The sequence below is a fragment of the Eubalaena glacialis genome, chromosome 12, assembly GCF_028564815.1.
Source record: "Eubalaena glacialis isolate mEubGla1 chromosome 12, mEubGla1.1.hap2.+ XY, whole genome shotgun sequence".
In the NCBI taxonomy this organism is placed as follows: domain Eukaryota; kingdom Metazoa; phylum Chordata; class Mammalia; order Artiodactyla; family Balaenidae; genus Eubalaena; species Eubalaena glacialis.
The window spans coordinates 7998285-8017771 of NC_083727.1; the positions used below are offsets into that span (position 1 = coordinate 7998285).

General features: G+C 50.6%; 1 protein-coding gene across 1 annotated transcript; it reads right to left on the bottom strand.

Moving 5' to 3' along the window:
• Positions 1-276: 276 nt before the first annotated feature.
• PNLDC1 (PARN like ribonuclease domain containing exonuclease 1) lies at positions 277-18678 on the bottom strand. The gene is made up of 19 exons (XM_061207412.1): positions 18603-18678; positions 18142-18199; positions 17774-17847; positions 16099-16138; positions 15226-15349; positions 14955-15043; positions 13562-13662; positions 11766-11842; positions 11431-11574; positions 10833-10902; positions 9152-9237; positions 7870-7925; positions 4701-4765; positions 4212-4265; positions 3969-4011; positions 2188-2287; positions 1692-1867; positions 1491-1589; positions 277-340 (listed from the first exon to the last, which is right to left on the bottom strand). The coding sequence occupies exons 1-19, from the start codon at positions 18676-18678 to the stop codon at positions 277-279; spliced, it is 1596 nt and encodes a 531-aa protein (XP_061063395.1).
• Positions 18679-19487: the final 809 nt, after the last annotated feature.

A 19487-nucleotide genomic window follows, 5' to 3' on the forward strand; every position in this document is an offset into this window, starting at 1 on the left:
TGTCCTTGTTCCTTCACATCCCAAACAACATTAGCTCAAATTCCCAGAGGTGTGGCTTCTCACCAGTCATTTATAGAAAGAAAAGTTTTGGCCACATACAAAGGATTTATCATTGATAATATTTACAGAATTTCACATTCAACACATAACAGAATTCCTCGTAAGGACCGCGCAGATCCATATGCAAGTAGGATGTGATGTGAACAAACAGAAGCCAGGACAGCAGCCCCGGGATCGCGCGGAGACAGGACGGGACTGCAGGCGGCCTTGCTGCGCTCAGGGGCGAGCTCTTCCCAGGAGAAACGCGATAAAGGCCCAGGTGGTGACTACGCCACAGACCCTGCAAGACAATGACACGGGTCAGCGGCCTGGATGGCGCGGGAGGCCCCGCGTGCGCCCAGCAGGTGTGAGAGCACCGGCGTAGGCTGGCCCCTCTTCCTTCCCGACTACGTTCGCCCGGATGTTATTTGCTTTCCATCCCTCTCCCGGCGCCAACATTCTCTCGAGGCTAGAATGGCTCTGGGACACAGAGGGCACCTTTCCTAGTGATTTACATTGGAGGTTGAGGAGGAAGAAGACTGCCTAGCAGCCAAGCTTTCTTCTTCAACGATGCGGTTTTCGACGGGTCTGGCTCCTAACGGGAAACCAAAATCCTTCCAGCTCATTTAGCAGCAGCTCTGCCTTCCCAGTTGCTCAGACCAAAAACCCTGGATTTCAACTTGATGCTGCTCCCGTCTGTCCGATCCCACCTTCACCACCCCCGACTCCCCCGCTCTGCCACCAAGCAGTCCAAGCCGCAGCCCAACAGTGTGACCAGGTGACCTGGCTTCCTGGCGTCCCCCTGCCCTGTGTCCTCCAACGTCTCGACGCAGAGCCCTGCGCCACCGAACCGCCGGCGGACGACCCAGCTTCTCCCGCAGTCCTCAGCGCGCCCTCTGCTGGTCACAACCCGCCGGCTTCCGTAGCCTTGCCTGCTGCTCCCCGTGCCCGTCTCGTAGCTTTCTCACTGCCCCTCCCCACACCAGGAGCACCAAGCCCCCAAGAGGGCCCCTCCCGCTGCCTCCTCGGCCTGGACACCGTCCCCGCCCCGCCTCGCCGTGCCTGGCTCACTCCCCACCAGCCCCCCCCAGCCTTCTATGAGGGCCCCGATCTTCTCCTTTAAAGAGCAACCTCCCCCCAGGCCAGCCCTCCCGCCTCCCGACCCCTAACAGACCACGCAGGTCACTCGTTTATTACCCCCCAACTCCAGTGCGAGCTCCACGAGAACAGGGGCTTTTGTTTCATCCACGGATGAAGCCCTGGAACCTAGGACGGTGCCGAAGACACCACATGCTCTAGCAACGTGTGCTGAGCGTTACTGAATGACGTTTGGTCCGGCGTGCTGGTCAACGAGCCCTTCCCCGGCACACGCCGGCTAGTGGGCTGTGCTCGACTCACACCCAGCTGGGACCACCGGCAAGCCCGAAGCAGCCTCAGTCCTGGTCACTTACTGTAACAGGCAGCTGACGTTCGGGGAGTGTCTCCAGTAGCGGTACAGGGAGACCTGCAGGGTGGGGTGGCACCTGTACTCCTTCAGGATGCTCCGGGTGCTGCCGGAAGAAGGGCTCGGTCAGGGCGCAAGCACCACACCTGCTCCGAGTGGCTGGAGTGGCCGCGGGTGGGAGAGCGGGGCTGAGAGCCGAGCCACCTACTCCTTAAACTTATTGGTCAGGAGCAGGAACTGGCTCCCCACCAGCCTCCTGACGTCAAACTTGCCGAGGTTCTGAAACTCGTGGTAGACTTGCTGCTCGCTGACCCCGGGCCACCTCCTGACGGTGACGATGAGGATGGGAGGGCGGATACTGGGGTAATCTGGACCCGAAAAATTCTAGAAGACAGGGAGGAGAACGGATTTTCCACAGTTCCTACTGACTACCTACCCAGCTGGAAAATCCTGAGAGAGAAACTAGGACAGGCCCTGTGTGCAGTGGGGAGGGGGAGGGGGAGGGGGAGGGAGAGGAGAGGAGAAAGGAATGAGCGAGCTCACCTTGGTTCAGGCGGGAAAACACAGGAGACAGTAACAGGCTTAGTGGGGCGTGCGCGCCCTCTCTGGCCGCGTTTGGTGGCCGTCAGAAGCCCTTGATAGACCCCAGAGCCCCAAGCTGCCTCCAGCCTCCGAATGGGGGGAGCGAAATGAAGTCTACTTACGATCGTGGGGACCCCGGCTCGGATAAGATTCACCTGGTTCACATAGGGAGCCAGCACGTCGAGGTACAGCGGGAAGGAGGGCTCGGGGATGGGAAGAGCCCTACGAGGACAGAAAGCCCCAAAGCCTTCAGGCCCACGGGGGGCTGTCCCACGTCTTCGGCCGCAGCTACGGCGCTGGTGACAACAGGCGAGGCGCTGCCCGAGACGCCCCTCCCTCCTCCCCTCATAGGTTCTGGGACTTCTGTTGGGGGGCCTCCCCCAAACGACCCGCGAGCTCTCACCACGGCCTGAGCCAAGGTAGAACTTCCAGGGGTCACCACCTGTTGGTGGCCGTCTGGTAAAGGTCCCTAGGCTCACAAACATCAGCCCCAGGCTCAGTGGATGACCGAGGGCCCTGTTCAGAGGAAGGTCCACTCCATCACCCCTCGATGAGACTCCCAACGGCCGTCCCTCGCCCCACAGCCTTGTCCTGCCTCAGCCTCGCCTCCACCCAGACACCACCACACACCTGAGTACAGGCCCGCGAGAAAGCACAGCCCTTGGCACCAGGCAGGCCTGGCTGCCACGGAGCTTCTCTAAACCTAGGAGGGTTTCTAGGTTTTGAGGATTAAAAGAAACTGGGGCTTCCCTGGTGACGCAGTGGTTAAGAATCCGCCGACCAATGCAGGGGACACGGGTTCGAGACCTGGTCCGGGAAGATCCCACATGCCGCGGAGCAACTAAGCCCATGCACCACAACTACTGAGCCTGCGCTCTAGAGCCCGCGAGCCACAACTACTGAGTCTGTGTGCCACAACTACTGAAGCATGCAAGCCTAGAGCCCGCGGGCCACAACTACAGAGCCCGTGGGCCACAACTAATGAAGCCCGCGAGCCTAGAGCCCGTGCTCTGCCACAAGAGAAGCCACCGCCATGAGAAGCCCGAGCACCGCAACGAAGAGCAGCCCCCGCTCGCTGCAACTAGAGAAAGCCCGCGCGCAGCAACGAAGACCCAATGCAGCCAAAAATAAATAAATAAATAAATTTTTAAATTTTTTTAAAATTTAAAAAATTAAAAAATAAATAAATTAAGGACACAAGGTTCAGGTCCCAACCAGGGATCGAACCCGTGCCCCCTGCATTGGAAGCACAGAGTCTCAACCACTGGACCACCAGGGAAGTCCCTAAATCCTACTTAACACATGTAGGCAGCAAGGATGGTGCCACAGAACGCACAGTTCACGTGAGGAGCTGGTGCCTACGAGCCCAGCACTGCAGGCATCCAGGATGACGATGCCCTGAGAAAATGCATTTCAGATTCCAATTTGAGGTTTTAAGAACCCTCCCCCTGTGTGCCTTATTCCAAGTCACTGCCCTTCTCCCCAGCCTGTGTGAAGCCCGAGGATGGATCATGTGTTGGCCTATATGCTTTGCCCTCCTACCTCACTGCGGTTTACACGATACGAGGAAACGGGAGGGCAACGGACGAAGCAAGCACACTGCCCCGGGGGCACTGGGGCGCGTGCGGAGCCCAAGCCTGACCCACTGCCTCGGCGTCCTGACCATGACTTTTCCCAAGGCCGACACAGGAGGCAGGGGGCCCGGGACCAGCCCCAGGGTGGGGAGGAAGGCTGGGAAAGGCCGCCTGTGGAGGAGGGCTGCTTCCATAAATGTGTCATTTACACAATGACACTTGCATCCTCCTTCTTTGGGAGAGTGTGGGAGCCCCGAGGTCTTGGTTTACAGCGAGGGCTCAACAAATCCTGACCACTGATGAGATCACAGGATGAAGGGAACGCTCACCCGTGCACTCTCCACAGGAGCAAGTGGGCCACTTTCAAAAGAACTGGAAAAAAAGAAGCTAGAAATGTGACAGACATCAAGGCGCAACCTGATCACCTTATCAAAATATGCAAACTCAGGCCTTATTTCCACATGTGCCACCCACCTGGAAGTAAACGGGGGGGGGGGGGGGGGGGCCAGGGATGGCGGGGAATGACTGAAAACAAGACAGGGGTCTCCCTTTAAAAGGGCAGCAACTCTCACCTGATCCGCACAGGAAGGCATCGTACGCTGCTTCATGGGGATACTTCGTCTCAACTGAAGTGTTTTTCCAGAAGCAGGAGAGACAGTCAAGCAGCGATTAGAACACAGCCCGGGAAAGGACTCCCCCCCAAACCCCGCCCCAGTTCCACACCCACGTTGGCTGTGCACACACAGCCAGCTAACGGTTGTTCCTGCAGAGACCACGCACCCTTCTCTCAGCCATACCCCACTTTGACCTAGGACCTCCCCACGGCAGCAAGAGCGCCCACGGGAGGCGGAAGCACAGGGCTTCCGGACAGACGGACGCCCCCGGGACCTCCGACGCATTCTGGGATGGCTCCTTTCGATCGGGCGGTTATAACATGGAAACGGCACAGGAAAAGCCCCACCCGGCCCTCCCACACCTGCCACGTGGAGACCCGGCTTGAGCTCCAGCACCTCAAAGCCGTGCCAACCTCGGAGGAGCACGTCTCAGGCGAACACACGTACCGTATTTTTCACATCTGCTCGCGTGAATAATCACTGGCCCAGAATTCTTGGCGGGATTCAAGTCACTATTAGAGAAGAAAAATAGATAAAAAACGTTCACTGACAACAATCCTTTCTTGTTCTTCCCTCATCCTCTTAACAAATAAAAATGTCCTCAGTACTGGAACTCCTTGAAAATCACAACAAAACACAGCTCTAATATAACATAAAACAAACAAACAAAACAAAACACGGATCCAGGCATGGGCAGACAGGTCTTGGTAACCAGGCAATGGGACAGATGAAAGAACAGCAGAGCCAGAGGCTCCAACCGTGTCATTCTGAGCATTTACCAGACGCGGGACCCCAGCCTGGGCATCAGGATAAACCCTATGCTGGCTCTGCCCCCGGGAGCTTGCTGTCCAGCGCGTCCTAGAAATGCGACGCCCGAGGCGTGAGCAGTGCACGCCTGGCTATCGAGGGACAGGCCTTCGGGAGGGAAGGCTTCCTGAAGTTGGTGGTCCTACAGGAGAGTCCTGAACCCCAGTGACTCACCTGGTTGAGGAAATGGGGCAGCGCCAGGCACTTCAAGCCAAGAGAAGAGCAGGCAGAGACAGCGAGGGAAAGGGCAAAGCCCGCAGTGAAGGGCAGGGGCCAGGAAAGAGCTCAAACCTTATGGGGGGGCTTCAGGAACCACAGGAAGACTCTGACCAGAAATATGGTCAAGTTCACATTTTAAAAGATCACTCAAGTGGCAGCATGGTAGATAAAGTAGGTCAGGCCACCAAGCTAACCGGGGAGGGGCTACTACCACCACTGGAATGAGAAATAAAGGCCTCAGGGAAGGCAATGATCCTGGGGGTGCGGAAAAAGGAACCGGTTTCCAGGATATTTAGGGAGTAAAACCAACACGTCTTGACTAGAAGACACCAGTGGCCCAGCTCTGGGTCCCCTTCCAGGTCTCAGCTCTGACACGTGGGTGAACGGGGCTGGCATTCGACAGGGAAACCTTCCCTTCATCTGTTTTCCAACAGAATCTATCGGTACCTCTCTATACGCTTCACATCTCTGAACCCTAATTTCCTCATCTGCTCCTAAGCCGCAAGGCAGCCATCGCTCTGGGGGCCTGCCAGCCACCACCCCAGCGGCTGACGTTTCCCAAGTGTGGACCAAGTGCAGGGCACGGCTCGAAGCCCCTTCCACGTGTGAGCCGGTGGAATCCTCACAGCCAGCGTGGGAGCTACGTGCAGTGATTTCCTCATTTCAGATGGGAGAACCGAGGCATACAGAGGTTAAGTCGTACTCTCAAAGTGACTCACAAAGCTAGTGAGAGGCAAAGCTGGGATTTACACCCAGCAAGTCTCGATGCAGAGCCTGCGTACTGAAAACAAGATTCTCTCTCACACCTGCACACGAGCCATCGGCACAGCGCCTGGCGCCGTCAGGACGTGACAGAAGTTGCTCCAGACACAGGAGCGGCTTTGATGGACAGAGGGGAGGGCCAAGCAGAAGGTGCCTGCGGCCACGTGGTGCAGAAACAACCAGAAGACGGTCAGGACGCGAGGAGTCTGGAGCCGCGGCGGCACAGACGTGGTGGTTGCCGAGGCTGGAGGTGGGTGGATTCGGTCACCCAGGGGCACGGTAACGAGGACGAAGAGGGCAGTGGGGACCCTGGAAAGATGTAAGGGACGCGTGGAAGAACGAGAGCCCGCAAGGAAGAGATTAAAACACTCACCAGAAAATAAGAGAAAGCCGGGAGAGGGCGCAACAGCAGGGAAGGGGGGCGAGGGGCCCAGGGTGTCCGACGCCAGAGAGAAGTTAACACTGAGCACGACCGCCTGCCACGCCCTGTTCCAAACGCCTGTGTGCATCTTCCCATCAGCTGGGCCCCGATACCCAGATCGAGTTCCGTGGAGGGGAGGCAACCTCACCTCAGTGGGCCCAGGAGAAGGCGAGGCCTCTGAAGAGGCTTGTTGTAAAGGGAGAACAAGGACAGTGGTGGCAAGAGGGGAGACCGAGGGGAGCTTCATGTTTTCTGAGTTAGAAGAAAAATGCTGATGCAGAGGGAGAGGCTGAGGACACGGCGGGGGTCAGGGGGGCGCGAAGGGCAGGGAGGCTGCTGAGCGGAGGGAAGGTGCAGGGCCAGGAGGACGGACAGGCCGCGGGAGGGCAGCCCTTCGTGCCTTGGCCCCATACACGGTAGGCGTTCCTGTGTGCGGGCTGACGGGAGAGACAGTGGCGAAGACGACAGCACTGCGCAAGTGTCTGCAGGGGCTTCAGAGACTCCCGCCTCTGGCCTCTTGTTTCCTTCTTAGAAATGAGGACCAGGAGGGCCGTCTGAGAAAGGAAGAGATGAAGCATAAGGGGCCAAAGGAGACGATCACGTCGGAAATAACTGATGCCATGAGTAGAAAAGAGCATCTATTGGAGACTCAAGAGGCCAGTGAGGCTCCAGCCAGGCATCTGCAGGGGCCCCCATGCCGGTGGCTGGATGACAGTGAGCCACAGAGACACAGCTTCTTTTCAAAAAGGTCTCACCTTCAACTGCCGCCAACACCACCCTCTCCCCGCTCTGGTTTGCTGTCCCCCGAGTTGGGGACAAAGGAGCGGGCAGAGCAGCCCCCATCCACTCCAGCCCTTCCAGGCAACACGCTCCCGCCAGCACATGCCCGCAGCGTGGCTGGGACATGAGGGAAGACAGGGTCGCTGTTCCTGTAGGAAGGGCAGGAACTCACCAGGTACTAGGACCGTTCACTCACTCCAGTGTTTAATGTGCACCTACTATGCCTCGCACTGCTGTAGGCCTGAGAGAGACATCAGGGTCCAAAAGAAGAACAAAATCTGTTCCCATGGAGCTTATCACTCCAATAATCAAACAGATCACAGGAAAAATAAAACCCTGGCCAACAGAAAACACCAGATAATTAAACAGCTGTAGGTATTTTAACAGGCCCCTTCCCCTCCAGAAGGGGGTTTTGCAACCTCAGCACCAGTAACATTTGGGGCTGGAGAATTCTTTGGGTTGGGGGCTGTCCTGTGCATCCTGGCCTCTACTCACTTGGTACCAGTAGCACTCCTGATCTGTAACGACCGAAAACATCTCACTGTTGCCAAATGTGCCCTGGGGAGCAAAATCGCCCCAAGTGAGAACCCCTGATCTATAAGCAGCTCCGAAAAACAGCTTCCTTACCTGTTTAGGACTTCATAAACTTCCGAAAGATTTGAAACCCTTGGGAAATTCAGTTCCTATAATATGGGAAACAAATTAGGGAGAATAAGACATTTGTGGTTATATTTATTATCTGCTTCAGGTATTACCAAATGGCCATTAAAATGACCTGGAAAATGCAAACTCCTATAAACTCCTCTCTCTTCACACACACCTATCTTTATTCCTTAATTCGGATGTCAGGGTGTCTAGTGTCCTTGGGTTTCCTATAAGGGACCCGGCAACCCAGCCTAAGAAAACTGCCACAAACACAACACAGCAACTTCCTTCAAAGACAGTGTTTTAGGGGTTTGAGAAACACAGGACTCCAAGGCACAAGACCGTGGCCAAGGACACATTATGCAGGGCACTAGGTACTCTAAGGGACTGCCAGGTCACCAAGGTCTAGAGTTCACCTCCTCTCGTGTGCAGAGGAGACTGGTTTGCACTAGTTGCCTCAGATCAGCCCCTGCGTCATTCCCGCTTCGCCCTAGGACTCCATTCCGTGGAGATGGGCAGCGTCACAGAACACCGTCAGAGCTAGAAATACGTGAGGTACAAGCAATACGTGTGTCTCTGGGCAAAGATGTACCACTTAACCCAGTGCCGTTTTTGTGGTTTCCTTACTGAACAGTTAATTCTGATCAGCGTAAAAGCTTTATTTACAACACTGATCTGGTTCCCCTTTCTTGGTTCCTCAGTTTTAACTTCTAAACCAGCTGGGTGCTTCCCTTCTCCACACAACCTCAGCTGCAGAACAGAAGTCACCTGGCAGCTGTAGAAATGCCACTCCCGGCCCCTCCACACCAGAGAAGCTGAAGGTGGGGTCTGGGTGTCAGTATTTACCCTCCCAGGTGATTCTAATGTGTGTGGGTTGAAATCCCACGGCCCTGATGCTCAGTAAAGATAAAATGTTTCAAGTGGGATCCCTGCCCCCAACCCTGACGCTCTTTAAGCACGTTGCAGACACTCACTGTGCATACACCAAGCTCTAGAACTAGTTGTTCTGTTGTGCCATCTAAATAAGCCCGTGAACTACACACCAGTACGTCAAAACATGAGAACTTGAATGAAGGAAAGAAAAAAAAAAAATCACACATAAGCTAGTATCACTCAGAGGTGGTAGAATTAAAAAAGAAAACCAATACTGGTTGTAAAATACGAGAAAAGGGTTCAAGGAACAATTTTTTGAAAAGAACGAGAAAGCTAAGTGTTAGTGGAACAAACGAAGCATTCCTTTCCCCAGAGCAGTTTAACTTATTACCTTCCAGATATCCTTTGTCACATTTTTGGTATCAATGAGAACAGGAAATAGGTTGTGGATATTCAGCTTAAATTCATCATAGCTTTCTGAAGGGAAAGACCCAGATAGTCAGAAGTGAGTTCATTGGTAAAAATGGGAAGAAATTCTCTAATCTAGCTTGTTACCAACACTGGCTAATAAAGCAAATAAAACAAAATAGGAATTGAAAACATCCTTACTCCTAATCATCAAGGATTTCTGAACCTCAAACCAACCTGACATCACCATTTGTAACAGCAAAAGCTAAACGGTTTTCCTAAATTCAGACCAACGTTAGTTAATGCAACTTGCAAAGTTCTAGCCAACGGAAAAGGGAGAAAGAGGTATTACTGGAAAGACAGATATGAAGTCTGTAAATAACTGTTCAAAGAAGAAACCAGTAAGTTAAAAACTGTAAGTGCCTTGATAAAAATTACTTATTAATTCACGTGTTTATCAAAATTATACCTGCATATAGTTGTCTGCAAAACAAACAAACCCAAACTCCACTGCTAGCCCTCTTCTCGCTACCCTCCCATTTCCTATTCCCCAAAGGCAACGACCTTCAAGTTTTTCTTTGGGTGTTTATTCCCACGTCTCTAAATAACACGCTTATGCTGCTCGGTGATTTCCCGGTTTGGGGCACTCACTAACTGTTGACTCCCACGAGGTAAGAAAATAATCACCCATTCTACCTCGTACCCCTCACCATTGCCAGCACCTGTGCATTATTAACCAAGGGGCCAGGTGGTCTCCTCCAATGACTTCCTTTCTGGCACAGCTTTTGTTCCAGCAATTTTTTTGTTTGGTTATTCGCTTAGTTTTTTGGTGAGTGATTATTTTACCCTTAATTCTCCCCCAGTTCTCTCAAGATGCTCAAACTGAGGTGTTTTTTTTATCAATTCATTTCCTAGAGAACTCGCTCCTAGAACCTTCTCACCCCTTGCAATCTACACTAGTGTTTTCTGTACATCGTTAGTTCATTTAATCCCCTAACAACTCTGATATCGATACTGTTGATACCATTTCCCCCGTTTTACAGACATGGAAACAGAACAGGCACGTTAAAGTAACTTGCTTGAGATCGCACATAACAAGGGTGGGATGAGGACTCAACATGACATCTGAATGCACGCTTTTAACTGCTATGTCACACTTCTGTGTGTCCAATGGCATCAGTCATGGAAAAGACGGGGACAGGCATAAGACAGTACCACGTGGTCATTAAATGATTTTAGGTTAATGACATAAATAAATGCTTTTGGCAAGTGAAAAAAAGCCAGAATCAAAATCATATACGCAGTGTGGTCAAATATGTAAAAAGCCACAACAGAGGGAAAAGCAAAAAGTGTCAGGATTATAGTTGTGATTACACGTCCCCTGCACGTCTCTGATTTTGCTCAGTCTTATGCAATGAGACTGAACAACTTCCGTAACGGGGGGGAAGAGTATCAATTCAAATGTAAGTTTTTCTCCCGGAGAAAGTCCCCCAGCTCCAGGAAAATGGTAACAGGCACAGATGTACCCGACCTCTCCGGAAACCTGTGAGGCCCTGGGGACGGCTGTGTGTGTAGGGGCTCCCTCAGGGGCACGATTCTGGGCCAATCCCCTTGCCAGGTGGCAAGCTAAGATCACAGGAAGGAGAAGGATGGTCTGTCCCTACCTGGGAGAGGTCTGAAGAACTTCTCATGGAGATGCAGCAGATCCATCATCATATTATGTCCCACTAAGGGCTACTTGGAGGAAATCGACAGGTGAGAGAAATGAAATTTTAAAAATAAAACAGACGCCATAGACTAACTGCTGTCTCCAGCAAAGGGTGTAGCTTTAGAACCCACTGCATTCTGACAACATGGTAATCCCATCCCCACCTGCATTCCACTCATGAAAGGCAGCCTGACTGCTTAAATGCCAGAAAAGCAAAGCAGCGAGTCAGAGGGGCTCGAGGCCCGGGCCGCACTGGGAATCTAAGCTGTGAAGCAGACATGTGCAGTCCCCAAGTAGTTTTAGGTCAATTAGTACTGAAATGCCCATGTGTCTGAAAGGAGCAAAGAACTAGTAATATTTCATAGGGACAGTCTTTCCCCAAATTAATCTGTCATGATTTTGTGAAAGCAAGGTTAGATCCATAAAGCCAGTTAACAAAAAGGAAGTCACTTATCTTAAGGAATCTTAGTTTACTGTCGAAGGCCCCATTAGTACCTACAGCCAAAAATACAAAAGACTGCTAAAGACCAAGGAAAGAGATATTTTTTCCCTACCTTCTGGGCTTTCACCAGCATCTGGAAAAACACCGAAAAACCCCTCGCAGAGAGAAGAATCTTCTCCTTCCAACAGCTCTCTCGATCGCAAGAGGTGTTCTCAAGATACCAGCGATGCTGTTTACTCACTTTCTTCACTGTCACCTGCAAGGAGAAGTAGAGACAAGGTCCCTGTATCCTGGGTTCCTGGGAATGGGGCCAAAAAAGTGGTCCTTCATCTCAAAAGGGAGGAGAGGGAGGGGGGGAGAAGAAGCCTTTCACAGAGGCCAGATTTGGCCAAACGAGAGAGAAATGATAGCGCCACCGAGGCTGCCCCCCTCCACGTGGGAACTCACCCCCTCATCTCTCATCACCGTCCAGATGTCAGGGAGGGCCTTCCTCAGCACAAGCTGGACCTCGAAGGCCTGGAAGCCTGCAGCAAGGAAACAAGGCTTGCAGAGAACCACTGCAGACCCTGGAACAGCAGTCCACCTTCCCCTCAAGAGAAGCCCGAGAGGAAAAGCGGCTGAGAGATGGATGGATCAAGTGGAAAGAAAGCTCTTAGGTATACCCAAGCCCACAAGGCCAAGCGACAGGGATGGCACGGCATGATCTAGGGCAGCTTTCTTGAAGTTTCTGATCTCAGGGCCACTCTTAAATTGAGGACCCCGAAGAGTCTTTGTGTGTGGGGGGTACAGGTCTTGATAGTCATCATGTTAGAAATTAAAACTATACATGAAATTCAAAATCGCCAAGTTTTAAAAATAATAAACCCATTACACTTTTGCCCATGATTTTGTAACATCCTGCGGTGGTTATTTGGAGAACATTGGTTTCCTGAGTTATACACATCGTCCAAATGTTCACATATCATACAATACCATCAAAAGACACTTGTACATATGGCCACTGATCTCATTAGAAAGGTCTCATAAAGCTGTCAAGATTATGGTGACAGATGCAAGTTTTCCAAAATTCCAGTCTTTTATTGAAAGCTCAAATGTCATCTCTAGCAAATACTGTGAGTTAGTCTCCCTGAAGACAAGGCTTACTTTTTTCACTTGAGGAAGTGACTGAAAATACCCACATTGAAATAACCAGTCAGTCCCTTCAAGTAAAAATTATATTCCTTAGGGGAATTCCCTGGCGGTTCAGTGGTTAGGACTCGGCGTTTTCACTGCCGAGGGAGGGCCCGGGGTTCAATCCCTGGTCGGGGAACTAAGATCCCACAAGCCATGCGGCACGGCCCAAAAAAAAAAAAAAAAAAAAAATGTGTGTGTGTATATATATATATATATATATATGCTTTTAAATAAATAAGTAAATAAAAGGGAGCTAATTCAGCTCTCAACACAAAAACCTGCACAAGCGCTTTTGCTCAAGACAACTGCTGTACTTCGGTAAGCAGCAGCAATGTTTCATGAACATTTATTTTTTCTGTACTTATTTTGATACACGGAATATTTTAAAAGATGAGCAATCAAATGTTGAGATTTAATAAAATTAAGAATTATTATTTCACTACAAAGAATTATTATTTCACTAAATTCCAAGTAAAATTGGAATTTTTTAAAACTGGAAGCGGTAACAAAGAATACGACTACCAGTGTGGTCGGACGCGCCTCCCTTCACGTGTGCTGAGGTGCCGGCCGCTTTACCCACCGCTGCTGCAGGGCCGTCAGCCCAAATGGCACAATGATAACGGCAAGTGACAGCCGAGTGATATTCTGACAAGAGTTTTGACCTTGTGAACCCCTTGGAAAGGGTCTCAGAGACCCCTGGGGTCCACCGACCAGGGCTGAGAACCGCTAATCTAGGGCAGGCTCATTGTGACCCCACATTGTACCGCTGGGGGAAATTCAGAGAAATTCAGAGATCAACAACAGTAAAGCAAGAGTCCATAGGGCACCAAGGATTGATAAGAAGGATGGCTCTGAATGGAACTTTACTCCCTCAACCTTAAAATTCAGAATCGGTTGAAAACCCTTCAACCTCCAAATTGAGGTCGGGGCTCTATCTAACCACGAGGACCATGTGTCTGCTGAGCTGCCGCCCAGGATCCACCGGGGGAGAAGGGATGCTCCCCCATCCTCCAGCACGTGACAGCGGCCGGTTCCACAGCTCCCAGGCCGGGGAGCCACCTCCTGCCTACCGGTGATACCAGGGAGGGTCATCCAGTCGCCTTCCTCTGCCAGGTCCAGCCAGCGCGTCACCTCGTCAATCACCACCTTGATTTGGTCTTTATCCAGAGAACTGAAAATGGGCACAGTGAAGTGGGAATGCTGGGGAAGACCACAGAACCATGAGACAACGCTAACGTGGGAGAGGCTTCTGAAGGCTCCCGTTTTAACACTGTGATCTCGGCAAGAAAATGGACCCCCAAAAGACCATTTCTTTTCCGAGTCTTGTTTTGCAACAGGAAGCCAATCGCTTGGCCTCTACCCTCCGGTCTGTCCTCAGGGGCCCTTCCGTCCCTCCCTCGGACGGGCCTGTGGGCGGGAGGGCACTGGGATGCAGCCAGCACTGAGCGACACTATCAGGCCTGTCCTCTCAATTCTGCTCTCAGAGGTGAAAGAGCACCATTTGGTGAAGTACGGAAAAGACAGGAACTTTGGTAAGTACATCTTCTCCTGCGTCAGACATAGAAGAACACGGTGTTATGCTGAGAAAAGGAAAGACTTTTCTCCAACACTTGCAAATAACAGAAGGTTAAAAATTCAAGTTGTTTTTCCCTTCCAAAAGGTATTTTTATATAAAACCACAAACAGAGATTAAAAAAAAAAAATTCCCACATTACATAATTATCTGGACCAGATAATCATAACATTCCAGAACTAAAAGCTGTCTAATTTAACCCCTTCTTGATACAGGCAAAGAGTCTCAAGCTCAAAGAGCTTAGAGGACTGGTTCAAAACCACACAACTAGCGGACAGCAGGGCCTGTGTGGGCCCGGGCGGCCTGCTCCTTCTAGCCCGCAACGCGGCTGTGCAGGCCTGGCCCCAGCTCTCCAGCACGACTGGGTTTCAAGTACAGCAACAGGTACTGGAGGCCAAAGGAAAAAGGCAGAGATCCTGCCCTGGGGAACACAGCAGTGTCAAGCACGTGGGGCAACATGCCCAAGCCAAGGCATGTGACTACCTGGTCAAGGCTACCTGTGATTTACCTTGAAAAATCCCTAAGATCACGTGGGAGGCCAACATAACATCTCACAGGGAGGCCAACAGAGCCATTTTCCCCTCTAGCACTGGAATGGAGTTCCTGCCTCTTTGAGTACCAAATTCACAGTCAGTTCTTTCTCCCCTTCATTGTTAAACACTAAAATCACACGCTACACAGTGAGAGGTTTCTTATCTCAGGCCTAAGAACGGCATCACCAGCACTTCGGGCTGTTGTGTTCGACTGAGCGCAGGTCGAGGAAGCCACGCCAGCTAAAGGTGATGGAGTGAGGTCACCCTGTCCTGGAGACAGCACGTCTACGCACAGGAAAGCCAGAAACACACCAGCAGCAAAGAAACCCGCAAAGCACCCGGAGAAGCAGGCTTTACCTGCGAACTCTCCAGTTCCCAGTCAGGATGCTGTGTTTAATTTTCTTCTCCTGTTCTTCGTTCATATACGGGATTCCATTTTTGAGAAACTAAAGATAGGAACAGACAAGGAAACTAGTCAGCGGCATCCTCTGTGCTGGCAGCAGAGTGGAAAGAAACCTTCCTTGTCCGCTTTTCGAGGACAAGTCAGAAAGGGGACAGGAAATGGATTCAGACCAGGTGGGCTAGATAGCCTTTCAACCCTTCCCGGTCCCCTCCTCCGATGCTGTACCTTGTTATAATCGAAGCCATACTGATTCAAAAACTGAACACTAGAAGCCTGGAAAGAGAACTCTGAATCCAAAATCCCAAACGTTGTAGGGAAGAGAAAGAAGTTACACGAATGGGCTACATACCTAGAAAAAAAATACACATAATGAGAAAAAGACGAAAACCAGTTTTAGAACTCTGGCTCACACAGCAGGCTTCAGACTGGGCTCTTCCCTCCACTTGAGAAGTACCGTTGACCCCTGAACAACCCGGGGGTTAGGGGCGCCAACCGTTCATGCAGTCAAAATCCACGTATAATTTACAGTCTGCCCTGTGTCTACACATGGGTACCGTCATTTTAGTGAAAAAAATCTGAGTATAAGTGGACCCATGCAGCTCAAACCCTGTGTTGTTCAAGGGTCCACTGTATTTGAATGTCAGCTATATTTCAAGCACTGTTACTGGCACGGGGGCGGCCAATGAAAAAAGGCAGAGATCCTGCCCTTGGGGAACAAAGTCTGACGCCCTGTTTGAGACAGTGGGGCTGCCATTCAGCATCCTTTCTGACTGCTGGTGCCTGGGAGGTACATCACCCTCATTATAACGCTGTTAATTGCAATCCTGAAGGCACACACAGGAGACAAGGAAATGGGAAAGGAGCACCAAAGGTACAGGGGTGTTGGGAAAGGCCCCCAGAGATGGTGCTGCTTTGAGAGACTTGAAGGACCAGCCGGCATCGGCAGGGGAGGAGGGGTGGAGCACACAGAAGCAGGAGAGTCTACGGAGCACCCGGGGCCAAAGTGCTTCAGAGCCTGACGCAGAATTTGAAGGGGGAGCAAGTGGAGAAGATAAATGGGCAAGAGCCATGTGTTTTGCCAAAGGTCTTTATACATACTTGTTTGACTCGCCTTCAATACTGGAAAACACAGACAACCCTAGAAGAATGATGGTAAAGGGAATGAATACCAAAAGGAAAGCTACCAGAAGTTAACTACAGAAAAACTTCTGAACAGTACTTTGCACCCAAAGTTATTGTACAAGCTTTAGGATAACTTCTAAAAAAGAAAGAAAAGAGTCAAAACATGAGAATTGTCAAATTGTAATTCACACGGAAATTACTGAAATATAATTGTGAATGGTTGTTCAAAGACAGAATATTAAATTGACACTTTTATGGTTTTAAAACTAGTAAGAGGAAACACTAAGGAAAAAAAAAGAGAAAAAAGGGATAATAAAAGAAAAAAGAGGAAACACTAAAATCTATGAAGATTTATACATTTAATTGCTTTAAAATGTCTGTACTGCTAAAAAGACCACAAAGTGAAAAAGACTTCGAAGTAGGGGGAAAACAATACAAACACATCTAAGTGCTGTTTCCCTTACTTTCAAAGAGGTCTCACAATTAAGAAAAACAATCACAATAGAAAAATGGCAAAGGACAAGGACACAGAGCAAAACACACACACACACGGGTGTTCACCATCATTCACAGGAAAAGAATCAGTAAAATGTCTCATGACCTATTTTTTAAATAAAGTTTTATTGAAATACAGCTATGCTCATTCATTTGTGTATTACCTACAGCTGATTTCTCATTAACAAGGGCAGCACTGAGTAGTTGTAACAGAGACAGTATGGCCTGCAAAACCTAAAATACTTAGTTTAGCCCTTTACAGAAAAAGTTTGTTGATCCTGTATTAAAAATGTAAATCAGGACAATAATTTTAGATCATTTTTCCTCTACCAGGTGGGCAAAAAATTAAGACTGGTAATACCCAGTGTGAGTGAGGGAAACAGACACATTCCCTGTTAGTGTAAGTCTCTGTAAACTTCTCAGATGGTTGGTAGGAAGAGCAATAGTTTGACAACAAATCAATACTTTAATGCACATACTCCACTGCTACAAGTATACCAAACACATACACGGTAATGCACGGTAATATATAAACACCAAGACAGTCAATGCAACCCTGTTTCATCACATACAAATGGTAACCAAAGTACTCATCATTAGGAGAGGGAGCCAACAGATACATTCAGTTTGGAGTGCTATGCAACTGTTAAAAACGAACAGGAAATCTGTATAAGCTGATATAGAAAGATCTCTAAACCCCAGTAGTGGGGAAGAAAAAAAAAAAAAAGATACAGAACAACACGTTTATAGTATGATCTTGTATATGATTTTTGTTTAAAGAAAATATACAAGACATTACATGAAATTTCTAAAAATCTTGTATGTTCTGGTATAATGTTATAAGTCATAATCCTAGTTATTACTTTAAAATGTATTAAAAAAAAAAAAAAGAAAACATACAAATTTTTCCCTGAAAGATGGTACAAGTTCCTTAATGTTGATTTAGGCATGGAGATCACGTTTCTGCTTAATTCTGAAGTGTTAACTCTTGCAGGCATGACACAGCCAAAAACCAAATGAGCATGCAAAACGATAGCCAGTGTCTCACAAAGGCGCCAAAGCTGTTTTACCAGTAGGAAACACAAAGACAATTTAAAAAAAGAAAAAAAGTCTCTATTTCAGTAACTTATAAGAAACAGCTGAAGATTAAACTCACCAATCTGACAGACGGTGAACTGCTGAACACTCTGACGGGTCTTTAGATACCACTCTGATGGCAAGTCAAACAGACTGTGAAAAAATAGGCATCTCAGTGCAGAGGCAAGCAGATGGCATCAAGGCAGCACAGCCTCCATGCTGGATCAGCACCTCTCAACCAGCGGCAGCCCTTTCCTTGTTACAACCAGGAAACCAGCGTTTCATGGACAAGGGCCAGGTCCCCAAACCCCACGCAAAATGTTGTCCTGCCCGCCCAATGCCAACAGGGTGCCCGTCGAGAAACAATGCTGGCCGGCCAGGGTGTCATCCAGAACCGGCGCGGCAGAGAACCTCTCCAGCTCAGCTCTAAGGCAGTTTTAGCTTTACCTGATCTGCTGGGGCCCGGACAGGTTAGAACGAAGGCCGGTGAACTCTACGTCTAGACCTGCAGGGGAGGCAAGAAAGACAAGAGTCCCCAGGCGCAGGCCATCGCAAGGCTCTTGGTGCTCTAAACGCTGCAGGTGGCAAAAGTTCTGGCTCACCTTCTTGGTGCTCAAGAGGCCAGGTGAGGTCAAGAAGGGAGACCAGAGGGAGCCAAAGCAAGGACAAGCCAGGCCACCCCGTTCCACCTGGACCACACTGGGGCCAAGGCTGTAACTGCTGCCTAACACCCCACCACCCAGGCCCGAGAAGGAACCCCCCTGTCCTTCGGAGGGGCCCTGTTTGAGCCTCCTGCAGCCTGGCAACCACCCGGCCGGGCCTCACCTCTCCGCCCTGTCCCGCCCGAGCCACACCCTCCCGCCGGCCAGGGGGCTGCGGCGACGAGGCCCGGAATCCCGGCGCCTTACCCACGAAGTCCGCGCCCAGGACGAGCTCCTGCAACAGAGGGAGGCTCTGCTCGAACTCATCGGCGCCCACGTCCATGGCCACGCAGCTCGGCCGAGGGCGCCCAGTGCGGCCACGTGCTGCCACGCGCTTCCGCCGCGCCGCCGCCTTAAAGGGCTCGCAGCGGGGAAACCGGATGCTCCCGCGCGCCACCACCAGCCCCGGGGGCCTCTGACCAGCGGAGGGCGGCGCCGGCCACCTGCCCGCCCACGGGCGTTTGATCTTACACTTGGCCCCCTAGGGTGAAGGGAAGCTTAGTTAGACTCCGCCCTGGCGCTCAAAGGCCATTTACCTTGCTCCGCAGCAATTTCTTCTCAATCCCTACAAGGGGAGAATAGCATTTAGGTAGAATGTGAAGAGGAATGGTAAGAAAAAGAAGAGCCTGAAACAGTAGGAAGTAAACAGCACCTGAAGGAATTGCAGTAGATCAGGTACTGCAGCTACGGTGCGGGGATAGAGGGACCGCATCTTGTCGGTTTTCCACATCCACACTTCCTCCCAACTTGGCCATCGCCGCCAACATCGGTCTGTCCCATCTCCTCCCCAACACCCCGCCTTCTCCCTCTCTATTTTGCATCATTGCTGCCTTTGTAATACCTTGCATCAAACTTGCCACACAAAGCCTCAAAAATTGCCCATCAAACTGAAGGAGTTCTTGGTACAGAGATGATCTACATCATACGCCTTGCAGAAAAAATCCCTACCTATGGCGTCCCTTACAGGTGAACCCTATTTTGGTCACTGTCAATTTCCAAAGCCACACTACTCCAGTCCGTGGTCTTCTTTGCATCCTCCCCTGCATTCTAGACTTGTCTGAACAGCCTTCTAGAACTGTGGACTTCAAAGTG

Bases quoted from the DNA above. Each gene is read 5' to 3' on its own strand.
- PNLDC1 (XM_061207412.1), bottom strand. From the start codon at position 18,678: ATGGACGTGGGCGCCGATGAGTTCGAGCAGAGCCTCCCTCTGTTGCAG. The intron at 15,044-15,225 runs GTACAGCATCGG...TCCTATCTTTAG, and splicing joins ATGGCTTCGATTATAACAAG to TTTCTCAAAAATGGAATCCC. The intron at 1,868-2,187 runs GTAAGTAGACTT...CCTGTCTTCTAG, and splicing joins GAGCCGGGGTCCCCACGATC to AATTTTTCGGGTCCAGATTA.